The sequence below is a fragment of the Alligator mississippiensis genome, chromosome 13 (assembly GCF_030867095.1).
Source record: "Alligator mississippiensis isolate rAllMis1 chromosome 13, rAllMis1, whole genome shotgun sequence".
NCBI lineage: Eukaryota > Metazoa > Chordata > Crocodylia > Alligatoridae > Alligator > Alligator mississippiensis.
Genome location: NC_081836.1, coordinates 44,745,045 through 44,765,994, shown reverse-complemented (window position 1 = coordinate 44,765,994; position 20,950 = coordinate 44,745,045). Strand labels below are relative to the sequence as shown.

General features: G+C 39.8%; 1 protein-coding gene across 2 annotated transcripts in view; it reads left to right on the top strand.

Moving 5' to 3' along the window:
- The window catches only part of SMG1 (SMG1 nonsense mediated mRNA decay associated PI3K related kinase), a 101,000-nt gene that overhangs the window by 35,394 nt on the left and 44,656 nt on the right, over positions 1-20,950 (top strand). Inside the window, exons 7-22 of one of the 2 annotated variants that reach the window (XM_014610734.3) lie at positions 490-615; positions 709-781; positions 1,763-1,860; positions 3,077-3,250; positions 4,035-4,259; positions 5,154-5,255; positions 6,577-6,846; positions 7,784-7,914; positions 8,997-9,158; positions 12,352-12,470; positions 13,289-13,376; positions 13,469-13,570; positions 14,694-14,834; positions 15,204-15,403; positions 15,707-15,903; positions 19,677-19,844. In XM_014610734.3, coding sequence (XP_014466220.1) covers positions 490-615; positions 709-781; positions 1,763-1,860; positions 3,077-3,250; positions 4,035-4,259; positions 5,154-5,255; positions 6,577-6,846; positions 7,784-7,914; positions 8,997-9,158; positions 12,352-12,470; positions 13,289-13,376; positions 13,469-13,570; positions 14,694-14,834; positions 15,204-15,403; positions 15,707-15,903; positions 19,677-19,844 — 2,376 coding nt within the window. Of the gene's footprint in view, positions 1-489; positions 616-708; positions 782-1,762; positions 1,861-3,076; positions 3,251-4,034; positions 4,260-5,153; positions 5,256-6,576; positions 6,847-7,783; positions 7,915-8,996; positions 9,159-12,351; positions 12,471-13,288; positions 13,377-13,468; positions 13,571-14,690; positions 14,835-15,203; positions 15,404-15,706; positions 15,904-19,676; positions 19,845-20,950 lie in introns of both variants that reach the window. The other variant, XM_014610733.3, reaches the window with a different exon arrangement.

Sequence of the window (20,950 nt, the reverse complement as noted above, 5' to 3'; positions counted from 1 at the left end):
GAGTTAGAAAAGTTTATACAAATGTTAAATATATTGTAAGTCAAGACAAGGCTTTAAACCTCAGTCATTTTGGAGAGCCTTGAGCGTATATTCTAGCCCATGTGGATTGTAGGCATTTGTTAGGAGTGCTACTCCTTCCACTTCAAGTTTTTAAGTAGTTCACTGGAACACCTAGCAGCTGCCAACTCCTCCCTAATGGTTGCAGTTCCTAGTAAGTTAAATTTATTGTTCTCCACTTACCATTTCACACCACAGGCCACATCTAGGGATTCTCATTTTTCATTGGGAGACAAGATAAGTAGCATTTGTTGACACTGTTGCGATTCAAACCATTACCTACAGGTTTACAGCAGTATCATTGTGAGCAGTCATCCATTTTTCAGCACGCCTTTCTTATGCCTGTGTGTTTAACAAAACTCATGACTTTTTAAAATCTGTTTTGGAATACACTGAAATAACTAGCCCTTTAAATATGCTATTGTTTTTAAGCTTGTAATGACCAGCCTGCAGTCTATTCTGGAAAATGTGGATACACCAGAGTTACTTTGCATATGTGTTAAATGCATCCTTCTTGTGTCCAGATGTTACCCACATATTTTCAGCACCAATTTTAGGGTAAGCCTTTGCCTGATTTTTACCTTCTAATATGCTGTATCAATGTTTCACACAATTAAAGAAGACTGATTTGCTATTTTTGTTGTTTTCAAGGACACGGTTGATATATTGGTTGGGTGGCATATAGATCATACTCAGAAACCTTCTTTGACACAACAGGTGTCTGGTAAGTCTGGCCATAAAAATGTGAGAGATCAAAATGTAATATATGTGATCAATATTTAACAGTGGTTTACTGTATGCTTTGGACTGTTTGGATTCATTTCTAAGTTATTTCACTGTCATGGCATACAGAACTGTACAGGCCTCCCTTAGTCCCTAGCAAAGGTGTTTTGTATGTCATTGAGAACAGCTTCAGTTAATTGTCATGAATTAATAAAAGTCTCAGCTCCTCTTTACTTAGAGTTAGTGAATTGATACCAAAAAGCAAATGTTTCTGGTCTGATTAATCCATAACATTTTCTGTTTTATTAAAAAAAAAAATAGAAAATCCAGTAAAAGGATGTATTATTTATCAACTCTCAGAAACTAACTTCTAAAAGGATAAGCTCCTTATTAATACCAAAAATAATATTGTGTAAAGAAGGAGAGAAAGATGTATGGTTAAAGCACTGGATTGGAAATCAGAAGATAAAGGCTTATCTTCTGGCTCATGCCACAGACTTTCATAAGAACTTTGGGCAAATAACTTTAAATTCTCTTAATTCCTCCCCTGTAACCTCTTCAAGCAAGATGTAAACATACTTCTTTATAATATATTTATTCAGTGCTTGACATGTGACATCTAATAGTGCTATAATGCCAATAATTATTAACAAAAAATGTTAATTTGAAATTCTAGCATGAACATCATTTACTTTCTTTGTTAATACCCAAGTCAATGTACTAATATAGAGGTGGCCAGCCTGCTGCACATGTGCCCCAAGTAGCATGGGTGTGTGGGGGTGTGTGGCAGCAGCAGATGGGGGAAGGGGCAGGCAGCTGAGCCACAGATAAGGTAGGGAGCTGAAAGGAGAGCAGCACATTTGTTGGGGGAAGGTGATGGGATTGGCATTCAGGGAGGGTGTGGGGCTGATTTGTGGCATACCTACTAAAAAGGTTGGCCCACACAACTCATTCTATTTCTTTTGACTTGAATTTTATTCAGGGTGGCTACAGAGCTTGGAGCCATTTTGGGTAGCTGATCTTGCTTTTTCCACCACGCTGTTGGGACAGTTTCTAGAGGACATGGAAGCATATGCTGAGGTAAACAGTTATTGTATAGCAGCACTAGCAGTTTATAAAATAGAGTATGTCATAGTTACACGGTACTATTCGAAATACTTCCTTTTTCAAGTTCATGGAAAGCATGCAGAGATTAATACGTGAGGTTGATGGGAGGGAGCTCAAAGTGCAGAATGTAAAAGGAAACTGCACGTTTGCTTCTTAGATTTGTGTGAAATCTTGGTGTCACTGAAGTTGTCTTCGAGAAGGGAGGAGAGGGAAGGGACTTTCATCTGGGGTTTGCCCGGCCTGTGCTGAAGGGTGAGGCTGGTGGATTGGAGCCTCCAACCTTGGAGGGGCTCCAATCCACTCACCCCACCTCTAGCGCAGGCTGGGCAAACCCCATACAGCCCTCTTCCCCCCCATCCTGAAGACAACACCAGAGCTGGGGGTGGGGCTAGGGGAGAGACGGGCAGCCTCTCGCTCGTGGTTTGGCTCCAAAGTGAAGCTCAATTGTGTCCCTATCCTCCTTGATCAAACAGAGAATGGTGAGGGGGAGTGGGATCTCTGTAACTCATAGCTCTTTTTCTGCAAAGCTCCATGAGTTACAGCAGGGAGCTGCATCTCTGTCAGCACCCATCGAGTTCACTGCAGACAAGCTTTTACCCCCTTGTTTTTGAGGGGCATAATACAAAGATGGGAACTGTAGGAACAGTTGTCTGAAACATTTGCAGGTAGCTCTGTTAATCATTCTTTATAAATGAATCCCAGTGAGACATAAGGGGACACAGTGTTTTGTTTTTTCCCCTTAGTATTTTCCCTACTTTGTAATCCTGTCTTTGTGGTTTCCTGTTGGGATAGATGAGAGGATTTTGAATTGTCATAGTGATTTTAAGAAAACGTGTTCCCTATTTAACAGGGTGACCGTTGCATGGTTATAACCTGCATGAATAAGAATTGTAATTTGTACACCAGTATATGTCAGTATAACTTATTCTACCCCAAAAAGTTTCCTGGTAAAAGCAGAGCTTCATAGGTGCTCTCTGTTAGAGAGAAATGTTGTTACCTCCTTACCATTACAGCTGTGTTAGCAGAAGTCTGTAGTATTTTTTTTCTTTTCTTTTTTATTTTGTTCTGAAATGGGATGGGATACCTTTTAACGGATAGTAAAACCACATTTTTTAGGTAGCTGTTTTGTTATATATGTGAAAGCTGCTTTTGCTTATCGTATAATAACATTTGAAACTTCCATGCCTAGGACCTCGGCCATGTGGCTTCTGGGGAGTCAGTAGATGAAGATATTCCTCCTCCTTCTGTATCACTACCAAAATTGGCTGCACTTCTTCGGGTTTTCAGTACTGTGGTGAGAAGTATTGGGGAGCGCTTCAGCCCAATTAGAGGACCACCAATTACTGAGGCATATGTAACTGATGTAAGATTTCAGTATCTGCTTCACATTACTTACTGAGAAAGATTTGTCTCTTCTGACTAGGTGCCTGGTTTTTATCATCTGTGGTTGTGCCTATTTATTCAAGCTGTGTTGCTATAGAAATAATTATGAACACAATCTAACATTAGCATTGGAATTTATACCGTGTATTTTTTTTTTTTTGTACTAGAGTATTTTAAGGAATAGTTTAAACTCAGTCTAAATATTACAAAGTATGACTCTGACTTTTGTGGTATAACAATATTGTAAGTGGCTGGGATTTGTCAGTAAAACAAGGATTTGGTCTAAACAAGGCCAGCACATTCAAGATACAAGACTACTTGCACATACAAAATTTGGGTGCTCAGATTTCATGGTTAAGGCCCAAGACAATCTTTGATTCACTTGAACATTGACTGAAAAGGGGCTCTTCTGGCACAAATGAAAAAAAGAAGCCAAACCCTGTTTCTGTTGAACGCAGTTAGATTTTTCTGCTGTGGATTTCAGTTGGGGCTGACTAGGACCCAGAATAATTAACTTGCAGTTCCTGTGTGCTTGCGGGTTTCTTAGGTTTCCAGCTTTTAGATTTGACTGTTGTTTGTTCATTTAATTAAAATATAAATGTTTGTATGTGCATTGTCAATTTATAGTAACTAAATACTCATTCCACTGTCGGTTAGTGTGGTAGATGTAGTTTCAAATGGATGCAGATTTTTGGCTCTGTTTAAATGACATGCAATGCTTGGTTTGTTTAGATGGAAATGAATTTACTTTCTCTCTCTTCCAGGTTCTGTATCGAGTAATGAGATGTGTGACTGCAGCAAACCAGGTGTTCTTTTCTGAAGCTGTGCTGACGGCTGCCAATGAGTGTGTTGGTGTTTTACTTGGTAGCTTGGACCCCAGTATGACTATACATTGTGACATGGTCATCACATATGGATTAGATCAACTGGAGAATTGCCAGACTTGTGGTACTGATTATATCATCTCAGTCTTGAATCTGTTGACACTGGTACATACAAATTCTCATTTTTGTGGGGTTTTTCTAATTAGAAAATGTTATATATCAGACTTTTATTAAGGTATCTGAATTTCAAACTGATTTAACGGTAAATTGAGACCGTTGTTCCATTTTAGTCCATTTAGGTTGTGTAATCACTGCTTCATCTCCCTCCTTCCCTTTTCAAATACAGATATTTGAATTTGTCTCTGTAGAACCTGAATTATATGTTGAGTAGTTTTTAATTTAGCCAAGGTAACTGCTCTTTCATTTAACCTATTTAACCAGAGCCATTTCTTTAGGTTAACTTAACTTCTTCTCTGAAATTGATAAAAACATTTGGATTGCCAGAGGGCCAGGAATGTAGTAAGTTTATGCAGCCACATCTGTTGTGGTTAACTAGTGCTGAAACATCAGTGTATGAAGAGTATCTGCCTATGAAAGCTCATGCCTCTCTGAAACAGCTAGTCTCTATAATGTGCCACCCTGCACTACCTTCTGCCTGATCCAACAACAAGACCATTGGCTAAATTACTCTTCAGTCTTGGGTTGGGGTAGGAGGGTAACCATTTTAGCCTGCTACCATGGAAATTATGTCCAGCAACCTATATCATCTGTGTGCTTGAGTACAATTGGGTTGAAAAGGAAGTATTAAAACAGCATGTCCTCTGAATAGTGAATCTAGGGAAAGTGAATTTAAGTTATCAAAAAAACCCAAAACCCATGCACGTTGTGAAATTGTTTCTGAGACTGATTTCCAGACTTTGATATAAGCAAACAACCACATGTATCTTTAATGGAGTACTGAATATTTGAAGAAAATAATTTTTACATAAAAAGACACAAATTCAGGCCATTGAAAATGTTTATTATCCATGCTTCATTTTTTTTTCTTTCTTGTCCCAGATTGTTGAACAAATAAATACAAAACTGCCATCTTCATTTGTAGAGAAATTGTTTATACCAGAATCTAAGCTACTTGTACTTCGTTACCATAAAGAGAAAGAGGTAAGCAGCTGATACCTGTTTAACAAATATACTGTATTGTAGTTTTATGCATTTTTAGAGTATTCCGGGGATAGAGTTTTTAGCTGTTGTTAGTCTAAAAAGCAGAGGTAGACAAAACTCTTGGTGTAGAAGCGATATCACCCAACTTGGCTACAACCTATATCCCTGAAACATGGAAGATATCTTCATTACCCATTTGGAAATGTAATCTTCATTGCTAAACAGGAAAGAAGCAAAATTCAACTCCCTGCCTGACATCTGACACCTTCAGGGAAGAAGCCTGATGGAGCCTTGTCTCTGCCTAATTTTCAGTCACAGAGTAACTTTTTCACAAAGGGACTTTGAAACCCAAGGGAACCCTACCATTCTTTACCTCCTCTGTACAAGATGAAGTTTCTTTTCTGCCTGGGAGAACTTTTACAATCTTTGAATTCTCCTCTGCTTGATGAAGGGTGTTTGGGCCCAAAAGCTTGCAAAGAGAGAGAATTTTTTGCTACTATTTAGTTGGTCTAATAAAGGATTCCACTTCTTCACTAAGAGTTTTGTTTGCCTTTTTAGAGTATTGACTTCTTAGGTTACAGCATTCTGCTCCATAAGAAACAATGTTGCATTATAGAAAGCTGAACTGTGACATACTATAAACATAACAATTAAAGTTGGGCAAAAAGTCTAAAAATCCAGGGTTGTGGGAGGCTTTTTTTTGTACATGGTATTTTTGTGTGCTAAGTATGCCCTTGTCCCAAATGAATTTAGTTGTTTTTAACTGTATTTCCATGTAATTTTTAGAGTTTTTTTCAGTTGATATTTTTGTTTATCATAGAATTCATACAAAATTAGGGTTAGAACAGACCTCAGGAGGTCATCTAGTCCAACCCCCTGCTCAAAGCAGGACCAGCCCCAACTAGATCATCCCAGCCAGGGTTTTGTCTAGCCGTGTCTTAAAGACCTCCAAGGATGAAGCATCCACAACCTCTCTGGGTAACCTGTTCTAGTGCTTTATGATCTTCCTCAAGAGTTTTTCCCCCCTAATATCTAACCTAAACTTCCCTTACTGCAATTTGAGACCATTGCTCTTTGTTCTGTCACTTGAACACCTTTAATAGAAGTTCAATTGTCTAAAATGTAATTCTTACATAGTCATTTTGAATGATATCCTAAAATCTACTTTGGGTAGGTGAACTGAAAGAGTTAACTATCGAAGACTGAAAGCTTAAATAAGCACCGTATTATACTGGACTTATTCTTGTGTCATTAATTGGCCAGCAAGAAACCGTCCAAAATGATGTCTCTTAATTATATTTTTAATCTTTCAATTCTCAAGGTTGTTGCAGCAGCCCATTCTGTATATCAAGCAGTATTGAGCCTGAAGAACATTCCGGTTTTGGAGACGGCTTACAGGTTGATTTTGGGAGAAATGACCTGTGCTCTGAACAGTCTCCTCTGTAGCCTGCAACTTCCTGAGGCCTGTTCTGAAATCCAGCACGATGCCTTCAAGAACCACGTATTCAGTGTGGCTAATGCAAAGTTTGTAGTTATATTTGACCTCAGTGCCCTAAGTACCATTGGAAATGCTAAAAACTCATTGATTGGGGTGAGTATTGAATTTGGTTATAAAAATAAAAAAGGCTTTTGATTTTTCTTGAGAATCGGTATTTTTGGCTTTTATTGACAGAGTAAGCACAATTTTCTGTGGCCTCACTTTAATATTATAAAACTTCATTTCAACATAGTATGCATTTGTACGTGAGGTGACTCTGTTTTTCTTTGTCTCCTACATAAAACTTTCATGGGGAAAGCAGTTTTAGTAATTTCAGTGCTCCATAATTCACCAAGATTATTGTAGTTCTTGTTTAAAAATGTTCAGTGAATTCCGAAATATAATTCCCAGGTCGTAGTTCCTTTATTGGGGTAATAACGCATTGCTTCTGATGCTGTCAGGGAATTCTTTTTTATGTAAAAATACAGAGCAGTTTTAGCCAGTCATAGTAGTAGTATACATTGACAGTAGGCTGCACATTTTGATGTTATAGTCTCTATTTTTTTTCCAAGTGAATACAAGTTCTTTAAAGCACGATACCATATGCTGTTCTAAAAAGTGGTGTTGGGGGCAGAATAATTACAAGAAAGATCATATTAAATAAATTCACATAAAAAGTACTGCAGAACAATGCATTGAACAAAGGGTTTGGGAAATTCCCCTGCAGGAAAGCAAAATGTGCAAACCTGCAGTGTCAGTTTCCACATTATTTACCCAATCTACTCTTGCATCCCTTTTAAGCCTGAAAAGACCCAGGTGGGCTTCCTTAGCTAAGGGCAGGAATGTGTATTCATTTACATTTGAAAATGTATATGTAGAAAAAAGGTTGAGTCCCAGTAAAAAAGTACTGACTCCAAGTTCTTAGTATTGTATTTTTTTGTTTAAACAGAACTCATGACTTTTTTCCTTCATAATTCAGATACATGTAAACGTGGCTAATAGCTGTTTCCTTTCTGTAAACTTCTACACTTGCTTGACAATTGTTTTACAGATGTGGGCCCTTTCTCCAACTGTATTTGCATTACTCAGTAAAAATCTGATGATCGTACATGATGACATAGCGGTGCATTTCCCTGCTGTTCAGTATGCAGTTCTTTATACTTTATATTCACATTGTTCCAGGTATGACAGTTATTTAATCATGAATGATTAAGTGAGAATTTAAAAATGCTAATATGATTTTTTGGTGAGGTTTCTTATACTATTTAATCCTTATTTTCAGTCATTGTTTATATTTGAAATTGAAATATACAGTATTATTTCCTGCACAGTATTCTTCTGAAACAAATGAATGCCCATTTGCTAACTAAACCTAGATTTCTTGGTTGAGCTAGTAATCAGCTATGAAAAAAATACTCTCAATTTTTCTCTATAACTTCTAGTTCAAGTATTCTATAAATGATGTGGACCAAAAAAAATTAGGAAAAAAAGAAACTGGTATTTTCTTTTTAAACTCATATCTAGTTTATTCTTTTAGTTCCACATTGTAGAGCACTTCGTTCTGTACATCTTTCTTGTAAATCTGGCACAACATTGTATCCTTAAATGCAACTGCAGAAGTTAAAGTAAATTTTGTTGTATTGGGTAAAGTATCCAGAAATAATAAACTTTTAGATTTGCACCGTAAGACTCTAAGGTGTGATATAAAAACTCTAGCTTGAAATAAATTTAGGGAGGAACAGATTGCTGATATGCAGCTTAATTCTAAAATGGCACAAGAGTGACTATATGAATAATCACTCATTTTTAAGATATTTTGCATGTATTGTGGTTGAATCCAGTGTTCTTGGTGGCAAGGAAGAACAACAGCACTTTTAAGCTGGATAAAATGCACGTAAGGCTGGTGCTAGACTCCCCAGTCAGTGTTGCAAATATATGTTGTTGGTTTTTTTCATATCTCTCTATTTAATTTAGTAATTGTATTTTCAGTGCTTCAACAAGACTTGGAGTCGCAACATGAAACAAATTACAGCATAATTATATTTAACCCCTGCCTGTTTATTCAGTTATTAATGCCACATCGAAATTTATCTGTGGAGAGGATGTTTGCCAGCATAGAAAATACTTGATGAAGTTTTACTGTTAGAAAGTCGTGTGATTGTTATATTTAAACTAATTTCTGAATATGTCTGGATGTGATGCACACTTTTTTTTTTTCTAGTTTTGAGATGTATTAAAAGGAATCTTTTGATGTTTTCCTTCAGGCATGATCACTTCATATCTAGTAGCCTCAGTTCCTCTTCACCCTCTTTGTTTGATGGAGCGGTAATTAGTACTGTGACAACAGCTACAAAAAAACATTTCTCTATCATACTAAACCTTCTAGGATTATTGCTTAAGAAAGATAATCTCACTCAAGATACCAGGTAACTACTAGTTATTTCTGATTATTGACTTCACAGGATTTCTCTTTCCACTAGCATTACTGGCTTGAATTTTAGAAGCAAGAAAATGTCTACAGCCGTGGGTAGATTCGTGGTGAGAGAAAGCAATTGTCGTGTCTTGGTCATGGCCCAGTTTTGTGGTCATTTCACAGCAGCCCATCCCTTGGTGCTGATTGGCAAAGAGGCCCGATCCCTTGGCGCTGATTAGCAGAGGCGCCCCAGGGAGAGGAGGGACGAGGGGGCAGCTGCCATCTTGACTGCTGGCTGCCCTTCTGAGGCCCAGCTCCTTGGCACTGATTGGCGGAGAGATGTGAGGGGGCAACCGCCATCTTATAGATTCATAGATGTTAGGGTCGGAAGGGACCTCAATAGATCATCAAGTCCGACCCCCTGCATAAGCAGGAAAGAGTGCTGGGTCTAGATGACCCCAGCTAGATACTCGTCTAACCTCCTCTTGAAGACCCCCAGGGTAGGGGAGAGCACCACCTCCCTTGGGAGCCCGTTCCAGACCTTGGCCACTCGAACTGTGAAGAAGTTCTTCCTAATGTCCAGTCTAAATCTGCTCTCTGCTAGCTTGTGGCCATTGTTTCTTGTAACCCCCGGGGGCGCCTTGGTGAATAAATCCTCACCAATTCCCTTCTGTGCCCCCGTGATGAACTTATAGGCAGCCACAAGGTCGCCTCTCAACCTTCTCTTGTGGAGGCTGAAAAGGTCCAGTTTCTCTAGTCTCTCCTTGTAGGGCTTGGTCTGCAGGCCCTTGACCATACGAGTTGCCCTTCGCTGTACCCTCTCCAGGTTATCCGCATCCTTCTTGAAGTGTGGCGCCCAGAATTGCACGCAGTACTCCAACTGCGGTCTGACCAACGCCCTATAGAGGGGAAGTATCACCTCCCTGGACCTATTTGTCACGCATCTGCTGATGCACGATAAAGTGCCATTGGCTTTTCTGATGGCTTCGTCACACTGCCGGCTCATGTTCATCTTGGAGTCCACTAGGACTCCAAGATCCCTTTCCACCTCTGTGCCACCCAGCAGGTCATTCCCTAGGCTGTAGGTGTGCTGGACATTTTTCCTCCCTAGGTGCAGCACTTTGCATTTCTCCTTGTTGAACTGCATCCTGTTGTTTTCTGCCCACTTGTCCAGCCTATCCAGGTCTGCCTGCAGCTGTTCCCTGCCCTCCGGCGTGTCCACTTCTCCCCATAGCTTTGTGTCATCTGCAAACTTGGACAGAGTACATTTCACTCCCACGTCCAAGTCGCTGATGAAGACATTAAAGAGTATCGGTCCAAGGACCGAACCCTGCGGGACCCCACTGCCCACACCCTTCCAGGTCGAGACCGACCCATCTACCACGACTCTTTGGGTGCGACCCTCTAGCCAATTCGCCACCCACCGGACTGTGCAGTCATCCACATCACAGCCTCTTAACTTGTTCACCAGTATGGGGTGGGATACCGTATCGAAGGCCTTCCTGAAGTCCAAGTATACGACATCCACCCCTCCTCCTGTGTCCAGGCGTTTCGTAATCTGGTCATAGAAAGAGACTAGGTTGGTCAGGCACGATCTGCCCGCCACAAACCCGTGCTGGTTTCCCCTCAGCATAATTTGTCCTGCCGGGCTCTCACAAATGTGAGCCTTGATAATTTTTTCAAATACTTTACCAAGGATGGAGGTGAGACTGACCGGCCTATAGTTGCCTGGGTCCTCCTTCCTCCCCTTTTTGAAAATGGGGACCACGTTAGCCCTTTTCCAGTCCTCCGGGACTTGGCCTGTGCGCCACGAGCATTCGAATATTCCCGCCAGTGGCTCTGCAATGACGTCGGCCAGTGCCTTCAGCACCCTCGGATGGAGCCCATCCGGGCCTGCCGACTTAAAGGCATCCAGTTCTTCCAAGTGACTCTGCACCACCTCAGGATCTACGCATGGAAGTCTGGCGCCTTGCTGCTGCCTCTCTACAACCCCAGTGAGAGACTTGTCGTGCCCCTTGCTTAGGAACACTGAGGCAAAGAACTCGTTGAGGAGTTCAGCCTTGTCCCCTCTATCTGTCACCAATTGCTTCTGCCCATTTAGCAGGGGTCCTATTCCTCCCTGGGCCTTCCTTTTACTCCCAATATATCTAAAAAACAATTTCTTGTTGTCCTTTACTTGGGTTGCCATCCTCAGCTCCACGGTAGCTTTGGCCCGCCTAACTGCCTCCCTACAAGCACGAGCAGAGGAGGTATATTCATCTTTAGCGATCTCACCCTGTTTCCACTTTTTATGTGCTCCCCTTTTGGCCCTTAGGCTGCCCTGGATTTCTCTGGTCAGCCATGGAAGCCTCCTGGCCCCTTTCCCTCTTTTGCCTCGCTCGGGGATCGTCTTGCTTTGTGCCCAAAGGATCGTTTCCTTTAGGCACAGCCACCCTTCTTGTGCACCCATCCCATCAAAACTCCTACTCTGCAGTGCTTCCTTGACTAATCGCCTGAGTGCAATGAGATCAGCTTTCCTAAAGTCTAGCACTTTTACCCTACCTTACCCACTCGCCGTCTTATGTTGAATTCTATTATAAGGTGATCACTGTCTCCCAAATGGCTACCGATCTGGAGGTCCCCTATCATGTCATCTCCCGTTGCCAATACCAGATCCAGTATGGCATTCCCCCTAGTGGGACCATGCACCTCCTGTGTCAGGTGGAGGTCCTGTACACAGGTTAGAAACCTGCGTGAGCGATGGGACCTTGCTGTCTGCGTCTCCCAGCAGATGTCTGGGTAGTTTAGGTCCCCCATGACTACCGCCTCTTTAGCTTTTAGCTTTTTTTTCTTGGCTGCTGTCCTTTGTGCTGCCCTGCCAACCAGTGCCTTTGCTCTCAGGTGGGCTGTGAAGGTGGGCATCAGCAGCAGTGAGGACCACTGGTTCCCACTGGGGAGCCAGCATTTTAATTTTTTCAAGGATTTTTTTTTTTTGGTTGGTTTCCTGGGAGATCATGGCCAATGCCATTTTTTGTAGAGATCAGTTTTTTTTTGTGGTTTCTGCAAGAAGTGTGAAACAGCAATTAAACTAGGTCCCTAGCTATGAGTAACCTTGTTTCAGAATTTAGCCTAAGGTGCCAATGGGCAACTTGAAATAACAATTTAGGATATAATATACATCATGAGATGAGTATATAGAATTGACTGTTCTTTTAACGTCTTTTTAGGAAACTGCTGATGACTTGGGCTTTGGAAGTGGCTGTTCTGATGAAAAAATCGGAAACATACGCACCATTATTCTCTCTTCCATCTTTCCATAAGTTTTGTAAAGGACTCCTAGCTAACAGTAAGATTTCACAAAATTGTTTCTTCTTATTACTTACCTTTTTATAAGCTGCTATTTGCCATTTAGTTATGTCCTTTGTAAGCACAACTGGTAGATATAACTAGGGCCACCTCCTGACTTGCATTTTTGATGGTTCTAATAGCAGCTGTGTAACCATTTCCTTGCCTCTTCCCCCTACCCCATAATGTTGTCTGGTGTTCAGAGAGGAAAACTATTCTTGCGTGAAGTAATTGAGGTCCCAGAATAGGTTTATTGATATTCTCAGTGCTACACCTGATTTTTGGCAGTGCAGGGGATTTAGAAACCATTTGCCAAATGTTTCCATAATTTGACCTGCTGGATTGCAAAATTAAGTGCAGATCGAGATGTGGGAACACGCATATCCCCTAGTCTAATCCTAGCCTAGGTCTTAACTCCTGACCTTGGGCATTTAGCTTGGTAAGACGGGGATAACGCATTTGTTTATTGCATAGAGGGCATACGAGGATCGGCTTCTTGGTGCTATTTTGAAAGTCGTTAAGGACTACATAGTATCAAGGTATCTATTATATTTTTAAAAATGTACAAATTTTGTTGAATCTGCATGACTAGGATATAGCTTCCTCTTTCATAATCTTGAGCATCCGTTAGTGTTAATGAAACACAGGGAGCTAAATCAGAATAAAATATAATACTTAATGTTCTGTGCCTTTTTAAAATATATATATACACACACAAGTATATAATAGTCCCTAAAATTTCAGATAACTTGCTGTAGTAATGAATGGATTATTTAATTATTGATAATATAACATTGTTAATTTTTACCCATAATGCAGCCCTTCTTGAGGATGTGAATATTTGTCTTCAAGCATGTAGCAGCCTTCATGCCCTGTCAGCTTCCCTGCCAGATGATCTTTTACAAAGGTATTTACTTTTCCAAAGGGGCTGTATATTTTCTAATATGTTTTTGCTTTACAATTGTTATTATTTGTTTTTTTTTAATCTTTTTGATACAGGTGTGTTGATGTGTGCCGAGTTCAACTAGTTCATAGTGGTGCCCGTGTAAGACAAGCTTTTGGAAGGCTATTGAAGTCAGTTCCTTTGGCTGTGGTGTTGAGGTAAGTTCTTTAAATAAAATTATGTCTAAAAATGTTTAAAAATTAATTTAGATTTTAAATTCAAGAAAATACACTATTTCAAATACATTCAAAGGGCTTAACTTCTCAGTTGATTATTCTTTAAAAAGTCATAACCCTTTCTACTGGGTCATGGAGTTACAGGAAGAAATTAGTGTGCAATGACAATTTATGACAAACTAGAGCAAAATTTAAAATTAATAAGAAGCTTACTAATCTCAGCATCACAGTATTGCTTGGTCTTTGGGACACTGAAACCTGGCTTTAAAAAAAAATGCATTTTATATACTCATTGTCAGAAAGCATGCTTATTTCTAACTATTGCATCTTAACATGAATGAATATTGCTGCTTCAGTGTACATATAATGAAATCAGAATTTAATTTGTCAGATAGCTTCCTTAAGATGACAAATTTATGTGCTCCTGGCTTAACAGTTGTTGAGTTGCTGAAGTTTCTTAGGGATCAAAGCGATTAGTAATGTTTGACAACAGTTAATACCTCTCCTTAATATTTTGATTACACTCTAGTTCAGTAGAATAGTTCAGTTTACATAGGCAAAAAAATTAAATGAGGAACTGCTTCTAGTATCTGGTAAATCATCCAGCCCACCAGTCTTGAGCCTGAGTCTACATTAAGTTGTATTTGTCATCTGTTTTCTTGGAGACTAATACATGTCCTTAAAAAATCACCTAAATGTTGAGAACCTGTTCATCAGAGACTATCATGTTTCAGATGTTAAATTAGTTTTTGTATCTCAGGAAGTCTCAACTTTTGTGTTCATTAGTTTAACATATTTTGAAGTAATTGGCGTGATTATATCCGCAATACAAATAATTGAAAAAGTATAAGTTATAATTTAAGAGTTAATTTATAATTAATTATACTTTAAGAATGAGAAAACGTAAATAATTGTCTAGGTCTGTCCCAACCCTGCAGTTGGTCCAACAAAAGATACCATCTACAAAAGTCCCTTTCATAAATAATTTCAATAATTCTTGGTAATAGTCTTCCACCACATGTTACTGAAGCTTAAAAAGTAGATTTGATTTAAGAATAATCAAATATATATGATATTTTATTTATACACTTTCTTCTGTCAGCAGTAACCACAGCCACACAGAAATACAAGAAATTTCTTTGGCTATAAGAAGTCACATGAGCAAAGCTCCAAGTAACACATTCCACCCACAGGATTTTTCTGATGTCATCAGTTTTATTTTGTATGGAAGCTCTCACAGAACTGGGTAAGAACTGTTTTTAAAGTTGATAAAAGTATGAAAAATACATGCAATTCATTACTAAATGTAGACCCTATATATGTATTGAACAGGTCCATGTATTTGGTTCATGTCAGTTACCTAGAATCCTTCAATAGGTAGTACAGCTCATCAGCAAACCTAGATCAAAGGGAGTTGCTAATATTAACATTGTTTTGCTGCTTTATTGTTTTGCAGCCCTCTAATTTGTATACGTATATGCATGTGTGCATAAATACAGGGGGCATACTCAATTAGAGTTATGATTATAAGAGTAATCATATACTAGCTAACATACCTTACAGCTGGATATATGTAGATATGAACTGCTATTTATGTCTCAGCTTTTCGTTTCAGGAAAGACAATTGGTTAGAAAGACTGTTCTACAGCTGCCAGAGACTAGATAAGCGTGATCAATCAACCATTCCACGCAATCTGTTGAAGACTGATGCTGTTCTTTGGCAGTGGGCTGTTTGGGAAGCAGCACAGTTTACTGTCCTTTCCAAGTTAAGAACTCCTCTAGGCAGAGCCCAAGACACATTTCAGACAATTGAAGGTAATATAAAGATGTAGTAATTTTTTTATTTGATATTTGCTAAGAAATTTTGCAAAATGTTTCTAAACAACTTTGTGTCCAAGATGTTAAAATATGATGATTTAATTTTAAAGTAGTTTTTCATGTATTTGGCATGTCCCAGATGTTAATAATTGGACTGATATGAAATAATACTTGAGGAGGCTCTTTACGTAGTTGTATTAATTGCAGTATATCTCAATGATTTTTAGACTCTGAATAGAACTTCAGGATGTTATGTAACTAATAACCTGAGTCTGGTATGTTCTGATTAATTGTTCATAGGTATCATTAGAAGTCTTGCAGCCCACACATTAAACCCTGATCAAGATGTTAGCCAGTGGACTACAGCAGACAATGATGAGGGACACAGCAGCAACCAGCTTAGGCTTGTTCTCCTTTTACAATACTTGGAGAACCTGGAGAAACTGATGTACAATGCTTATGAAGGATGTGCTAATGCACTCACATCTCCACCCAAGGTTTGTGTCCTATACAATGCAAACGTTACTTCAAGTGTCCCACAAATATAGGGATATTTTAATGAGGTGATGCAATTGTTGATTCTCAACATGCATAAAATTTATAATTCACAGTAATATTAACTATCTGTAGAAATCTAAAGATGATAAGTTTGCTCTGGTATAAGCCAGAAAAGAAAAAGCTCGAGGTAGCCCATCTCTTCTTCTCCTTGTTGTGATCTTTTGAAAAAGATCAATTTTGGTCAGACTTGTTTTCCAACATATAGGTTCATGTTCTTATTTTCATAAAGTTTTATTTATTGAAGTATTTTTTGTAAAGAACATGAACTATTCCCACCCATTCTTGTTTTGTCTGTATTTAATGTAACTCATTATAGTTGCTTAACAGTTCATAGTTTAAGAAAAATATCTTGCACCACAGCACAGTATCAGTCAGGGCACAGAGAATTTACAAGTGAATAACTCTTTGGTGTGAATTTAAAGGTACTATGCCCATCTGTATATTAAATGGTTATCAAAACTTCTGTTGTAAAATATATGTAGTATAAGGGACTCCAGACTCATTTCTGAGGCATTTGAAACAAATAGATCTGTTCACAATTGAATTTGTGAAGCTTCTAGCCATGGGAATGAATTACCTTAAAAAACCAAAAAAACCTTGAGGGAACAACTTTACTATTTGCCACTTGTATTTAAATTGTAAAAATGACCTGTCTGACATTTGTAAATATTAAGGGATCATAATTAATTTTCTATAGGAATATGTTTGTTTGCTACCTTGCCTGTTCAATTATATAATTAAAACAGGATGGACTAGATGTAAATCAAATCGATGTAAATCACAATTTAAATCGCTGGTCAGGAAGCCTTGATTTTAATCATTGTGTCATGGTGTGGGGTCCCTGGGGATGGCCATGATGCCCCTAAGGCTCCGTGACCATGTCAGTTATGCCCTGCAGGTGCCTTCTTTTCTTGTCTGCCATGTCTTGTTGGTATAAATAAATATATATCATGGGAGGCTGCCCATGAATTTCTGCAGTCACAGTCATGTTGGACCCTGCTAAACCCTGCAAGTTCTTGGACCCCTTGCTGGGTTCTGCTCTAATTTGGTGCTTCACGGAACACCCCAAGCCTTATGGGATAAATCCATGACTCCAAAACCTCCCCTTTACCATGCCCTATGCCTTGCAAGGTGGTATATAAATATTGTCTCACTGATAAGGTCTTGTCCTGACTCAGCCTCCTGTTATCACTGGGCCCCTGTGACTGCACCCCTTTGGTGCTGGGCTCTGCGGCCCCTGCGAATGCACCCCTCTGCTGGGCTCTACACAATCGTGTGCCCCAATGAGGCCACCTCCTCCCCTATTAGCCTCTTACTGATCCACCGTTATAAAAGACAACAGAAAAATAAGCCCCTGGGCTGCAACATAATAATAATGGAGGCCACATTCTGCCCCTTTAAAGAGAGAAACTTCTCCTTACTGTGTTCCTCCTAGCCCCAGGTACCTTCTGAGCTCTGTTAATCTTGCAGGCAGCAACCCAGGCCATCAAACATCTCTAAATAATTATTTCCTACAAGGGCTCCTTCCCCTGGCAGCTACCAGAGAACTAACTCCTTGCCAGCCCCAGCCCTGGGGCTTATACCTGCCCAGGGCCTGCCTCCTTCCGGTCAGCTGACTGCCTGCAGGTGCTGGCTAATTCCCTCATTAGCCTGCTTCCCAACCTGCAGCGGGCTCTCTAGCCAGGCTGTTTCTGTTCTTAAAGGAGCAGGATTGCTTTAACACCCTGCGAGACATTGTTTTCTACAAAAAGTGTGTTCTTGTTGTTTGATATAACCGTAATACATGTTATTCACAACTCAGAGCTTGATGTAGGTTTCATTTTTAGAAGGTACGCACTATACTATACATAACGCGATGATTTATCTTGATACTATTTCAGATCAATTTTGCAGCTACATCAGAAAGCTGAATTATGATTTGATTATTTTATTTGCCAAAGCTGATTGAAGCAAATACTTGTGAAGTCCTTGGGAGATGACCTGTCTCCCATTCACTAGATTAATCATGGATATTTGGGGGGTATTTTTGCCACGCTGTATTAGAAGGACATCAAACGAGCGCTGCAGCCATACGTTGTTAGCTTGGGACTTTCTTCACTTCCTTCTAGATTTTTTCTCGTCTTTGATTTCTTTTCTTTTACAGCCTGGCAAGCCTGCTGCCATCGTAGGTTTTCCTTTGTACCATACTAATCCTTCACTAGATCTCAAATCAGTGAACAGGCTATACTCAGAAACGTATCCCTCAAGACTTCTGGAATATTCTGCTCAAAATGTTTCTCTTTTGTTTCTACTGCCCCTCCCTCCTTGCATTTATTTCCAGACTCCTCCTCCTTGTCCAGATTTACTCCACCCCCAACAATCCTCTATTCATTTAACTTCTTGAAACTTTGCACTTTTAGAGAAAGGTAAGGGCTTGACTCTGTGTACACAAACTTGCAGAGACAATAGGGCTGATGGTCTGTTCAGGTCTGTTATGTCTCATCTCCGTATACTGCTGTTGACAAGGATGTTATCTCTGGAGACACCAGTCCACAGGTTTGAGAACTAAAATTAAGCATCACGGTGATACTTAATGAGATCTTCTAGACCAGGGCTAGGCAACCCCTAGCATGGATACCAGTGTGGCACGCATGCCTCTGGGCAGATGGCAGGGAAGGGGCCAGGTCTATAGTACTGCAGCAAGGATTTGGATCCCTCATGGCTCCCATCTGCCCCTGGCACACCAACATCTCATGAGTTGAGGTTGCAGGTGATTTTGGCACTCTGCCCAAACATGTTGCCTATCCCTGTTCTAGATTGAGCACTGAATCCTGTTGGGTAGAGTTTCTTTAATCTTTACTAATCTATAGAGAAGTCTCTGGGAACCTATAAGATTGGGCCCCTAATATAGTTTGTGGCCTGTTGTGACCAATTTATAAAACTTTTCTAAAAAGGTTGCATGAATATATTGTCTCAAATAGTATATTATTAAACATTATAATCCCTGTTCCATGATGATATCTTTGAGCTTTAATTTATCTTAAATTTAAAACTATCTTTATATAGGATTTTTTTAAAGGCATCTTAACAAAAAAAACCACGATTAAATAAAAAAATTCTGATTGAAATAAAAAAAAATCTGTTTTTTTCAAATCGTTGATTTTTATGCACCCCAATTAGAAAGCTTTCCATCAATTTCTGAACAAATGTACCAGATTGATTATAATATTTAGATACCACCTAATGTCCTTTTGAATCCTTGTCATTTTTATTCATGTTCTGATTGTCCAGTGTCAGAACTAACAGATTTTTGAAAGCAGAATGAGCATATTCTGCATGTCAGCAAGTGAGTGGTGTCTAAGAAATGGACCTTCCGTCCCTTCTTCCCCTTCCTTACCTCCCAGACTCTCTCACCTAGGGGAATATAACCCTCCAAACAGGTGTTAGAAGGGTGGGTTAGACAGAACAAAAATGGCAGCGATCTGCTGTGAATAGGGAATGTTAATACTGTACAGCTTTTTAATAATGGAATTATTGATAGAACTTTCATACAATAGTGTTGGTGTTTTGTTTCTTTTCTTTCTGTATTTAAATGAATTGAACTATTTGGGAATTGAATCGAAGAGGGGAAAACTCTTCCTGTGTTGTAGATATCATTACATATTTTAACATTAATTTACACAAAAAGGGTATTTGCAATATAAAACTCAGGATCTTTCTTCCTATTCTAAAGGTTATTAGGACGTTCTTTTATACTAACCGCCAGACCTGCCAAGACTGGCTAACTCGTATTAGACTTTCCATTATGCGCGTTGGATTATTGGCTGGCCAACCTGCTGTGACTGTTAGACATGGTTTTGATTTACTCACAGAAATGAAGACCAATAACAGTCTCTCTCAGGTACTGTAACTTTCATACATTTGTAAGCTGTTGAGAGAAATTTTTCACAATTCTTGAGTTGTTGTGTTCTAGCATTGTTTTTGAACTCTTCTATTTTGGGGAAGTGATTAGTCAAAAACCTTTTTAGAAGATGGAAATTTTGTTTCTTTTATGCATTTAGTCAGAAAATTATGGAAAATAAATGGACACTAAGTTCATATTTGACCAGTAATTCCAACTGTTTAAATGAGAGCTTGTCTAAAACTTGTGGTATAGTTTTTCATATCTCTATTAGACCAATCTGTGGTGGAATTTTTCCTGGAATTGTGAAAATGCTTTTTTTTTTTTTCTCTCCGTCTCTTTACCAGCCTCTAGGGCTGGGAAAAGATGTCTAAAAGATTGTTTCTTTCCTACAAATGCTAAGTACAGCAGTTCAGGGAGGTTAGATCATGCTTGGCTACCTGATTTAACTTAGTTTGCCCAGGTACGAATGTAGTTTCCAGTTAGATTGATTTAACTAGAGATGTAAGTGCAAATTGTACAGAAGCTCAGGAAGTTAACTTGGTTTGAAAATCGACCTGATCCTAGTTAACCTGACTTCGGTGGTAGTCTAATTTAGTTTGGGTCCAGGTGAGACCAGTCTAACTGAACTTCTGTACGATTCCCAGCACAGCCCTGTGACTGGGAAAGCCCAGCTACTGGCCCCGGCGCCGGCCCCGGGACTTCACTTTTCCTACCTGCTCCCTTGGCACTGGGCTATTTTTTTTATGACCCCTGGCCCCTTAACCCCACCCACAGGCAAGCAACAACCTCCCCCACTCAAGCCTGCCAAACCCCACACCCCACAAGCCAAACTCGGTGCCTGTGTCACTGGTGCTTGCCAGTGCTGGCAGCCAATCAAAGTAAGTTTGAGTGGGGAGGAAGGGGGCAGGCAGGATGTGAGGGGGTAGGTTCACCAGGGGGGAGGGGCATTGTTCATTTGGGGGTGGGAGATGGCGTGGCGGGGGGGGCAGCTAAAAATAGCCCCTGATCTTCGGGGGGATGGGGGGCATAGAACTGCCAATCCCACCGATCCTGCCAAACCCTCCCAGGCCCCATCAACCTTCCCACCCAATCCTCCTGGATCC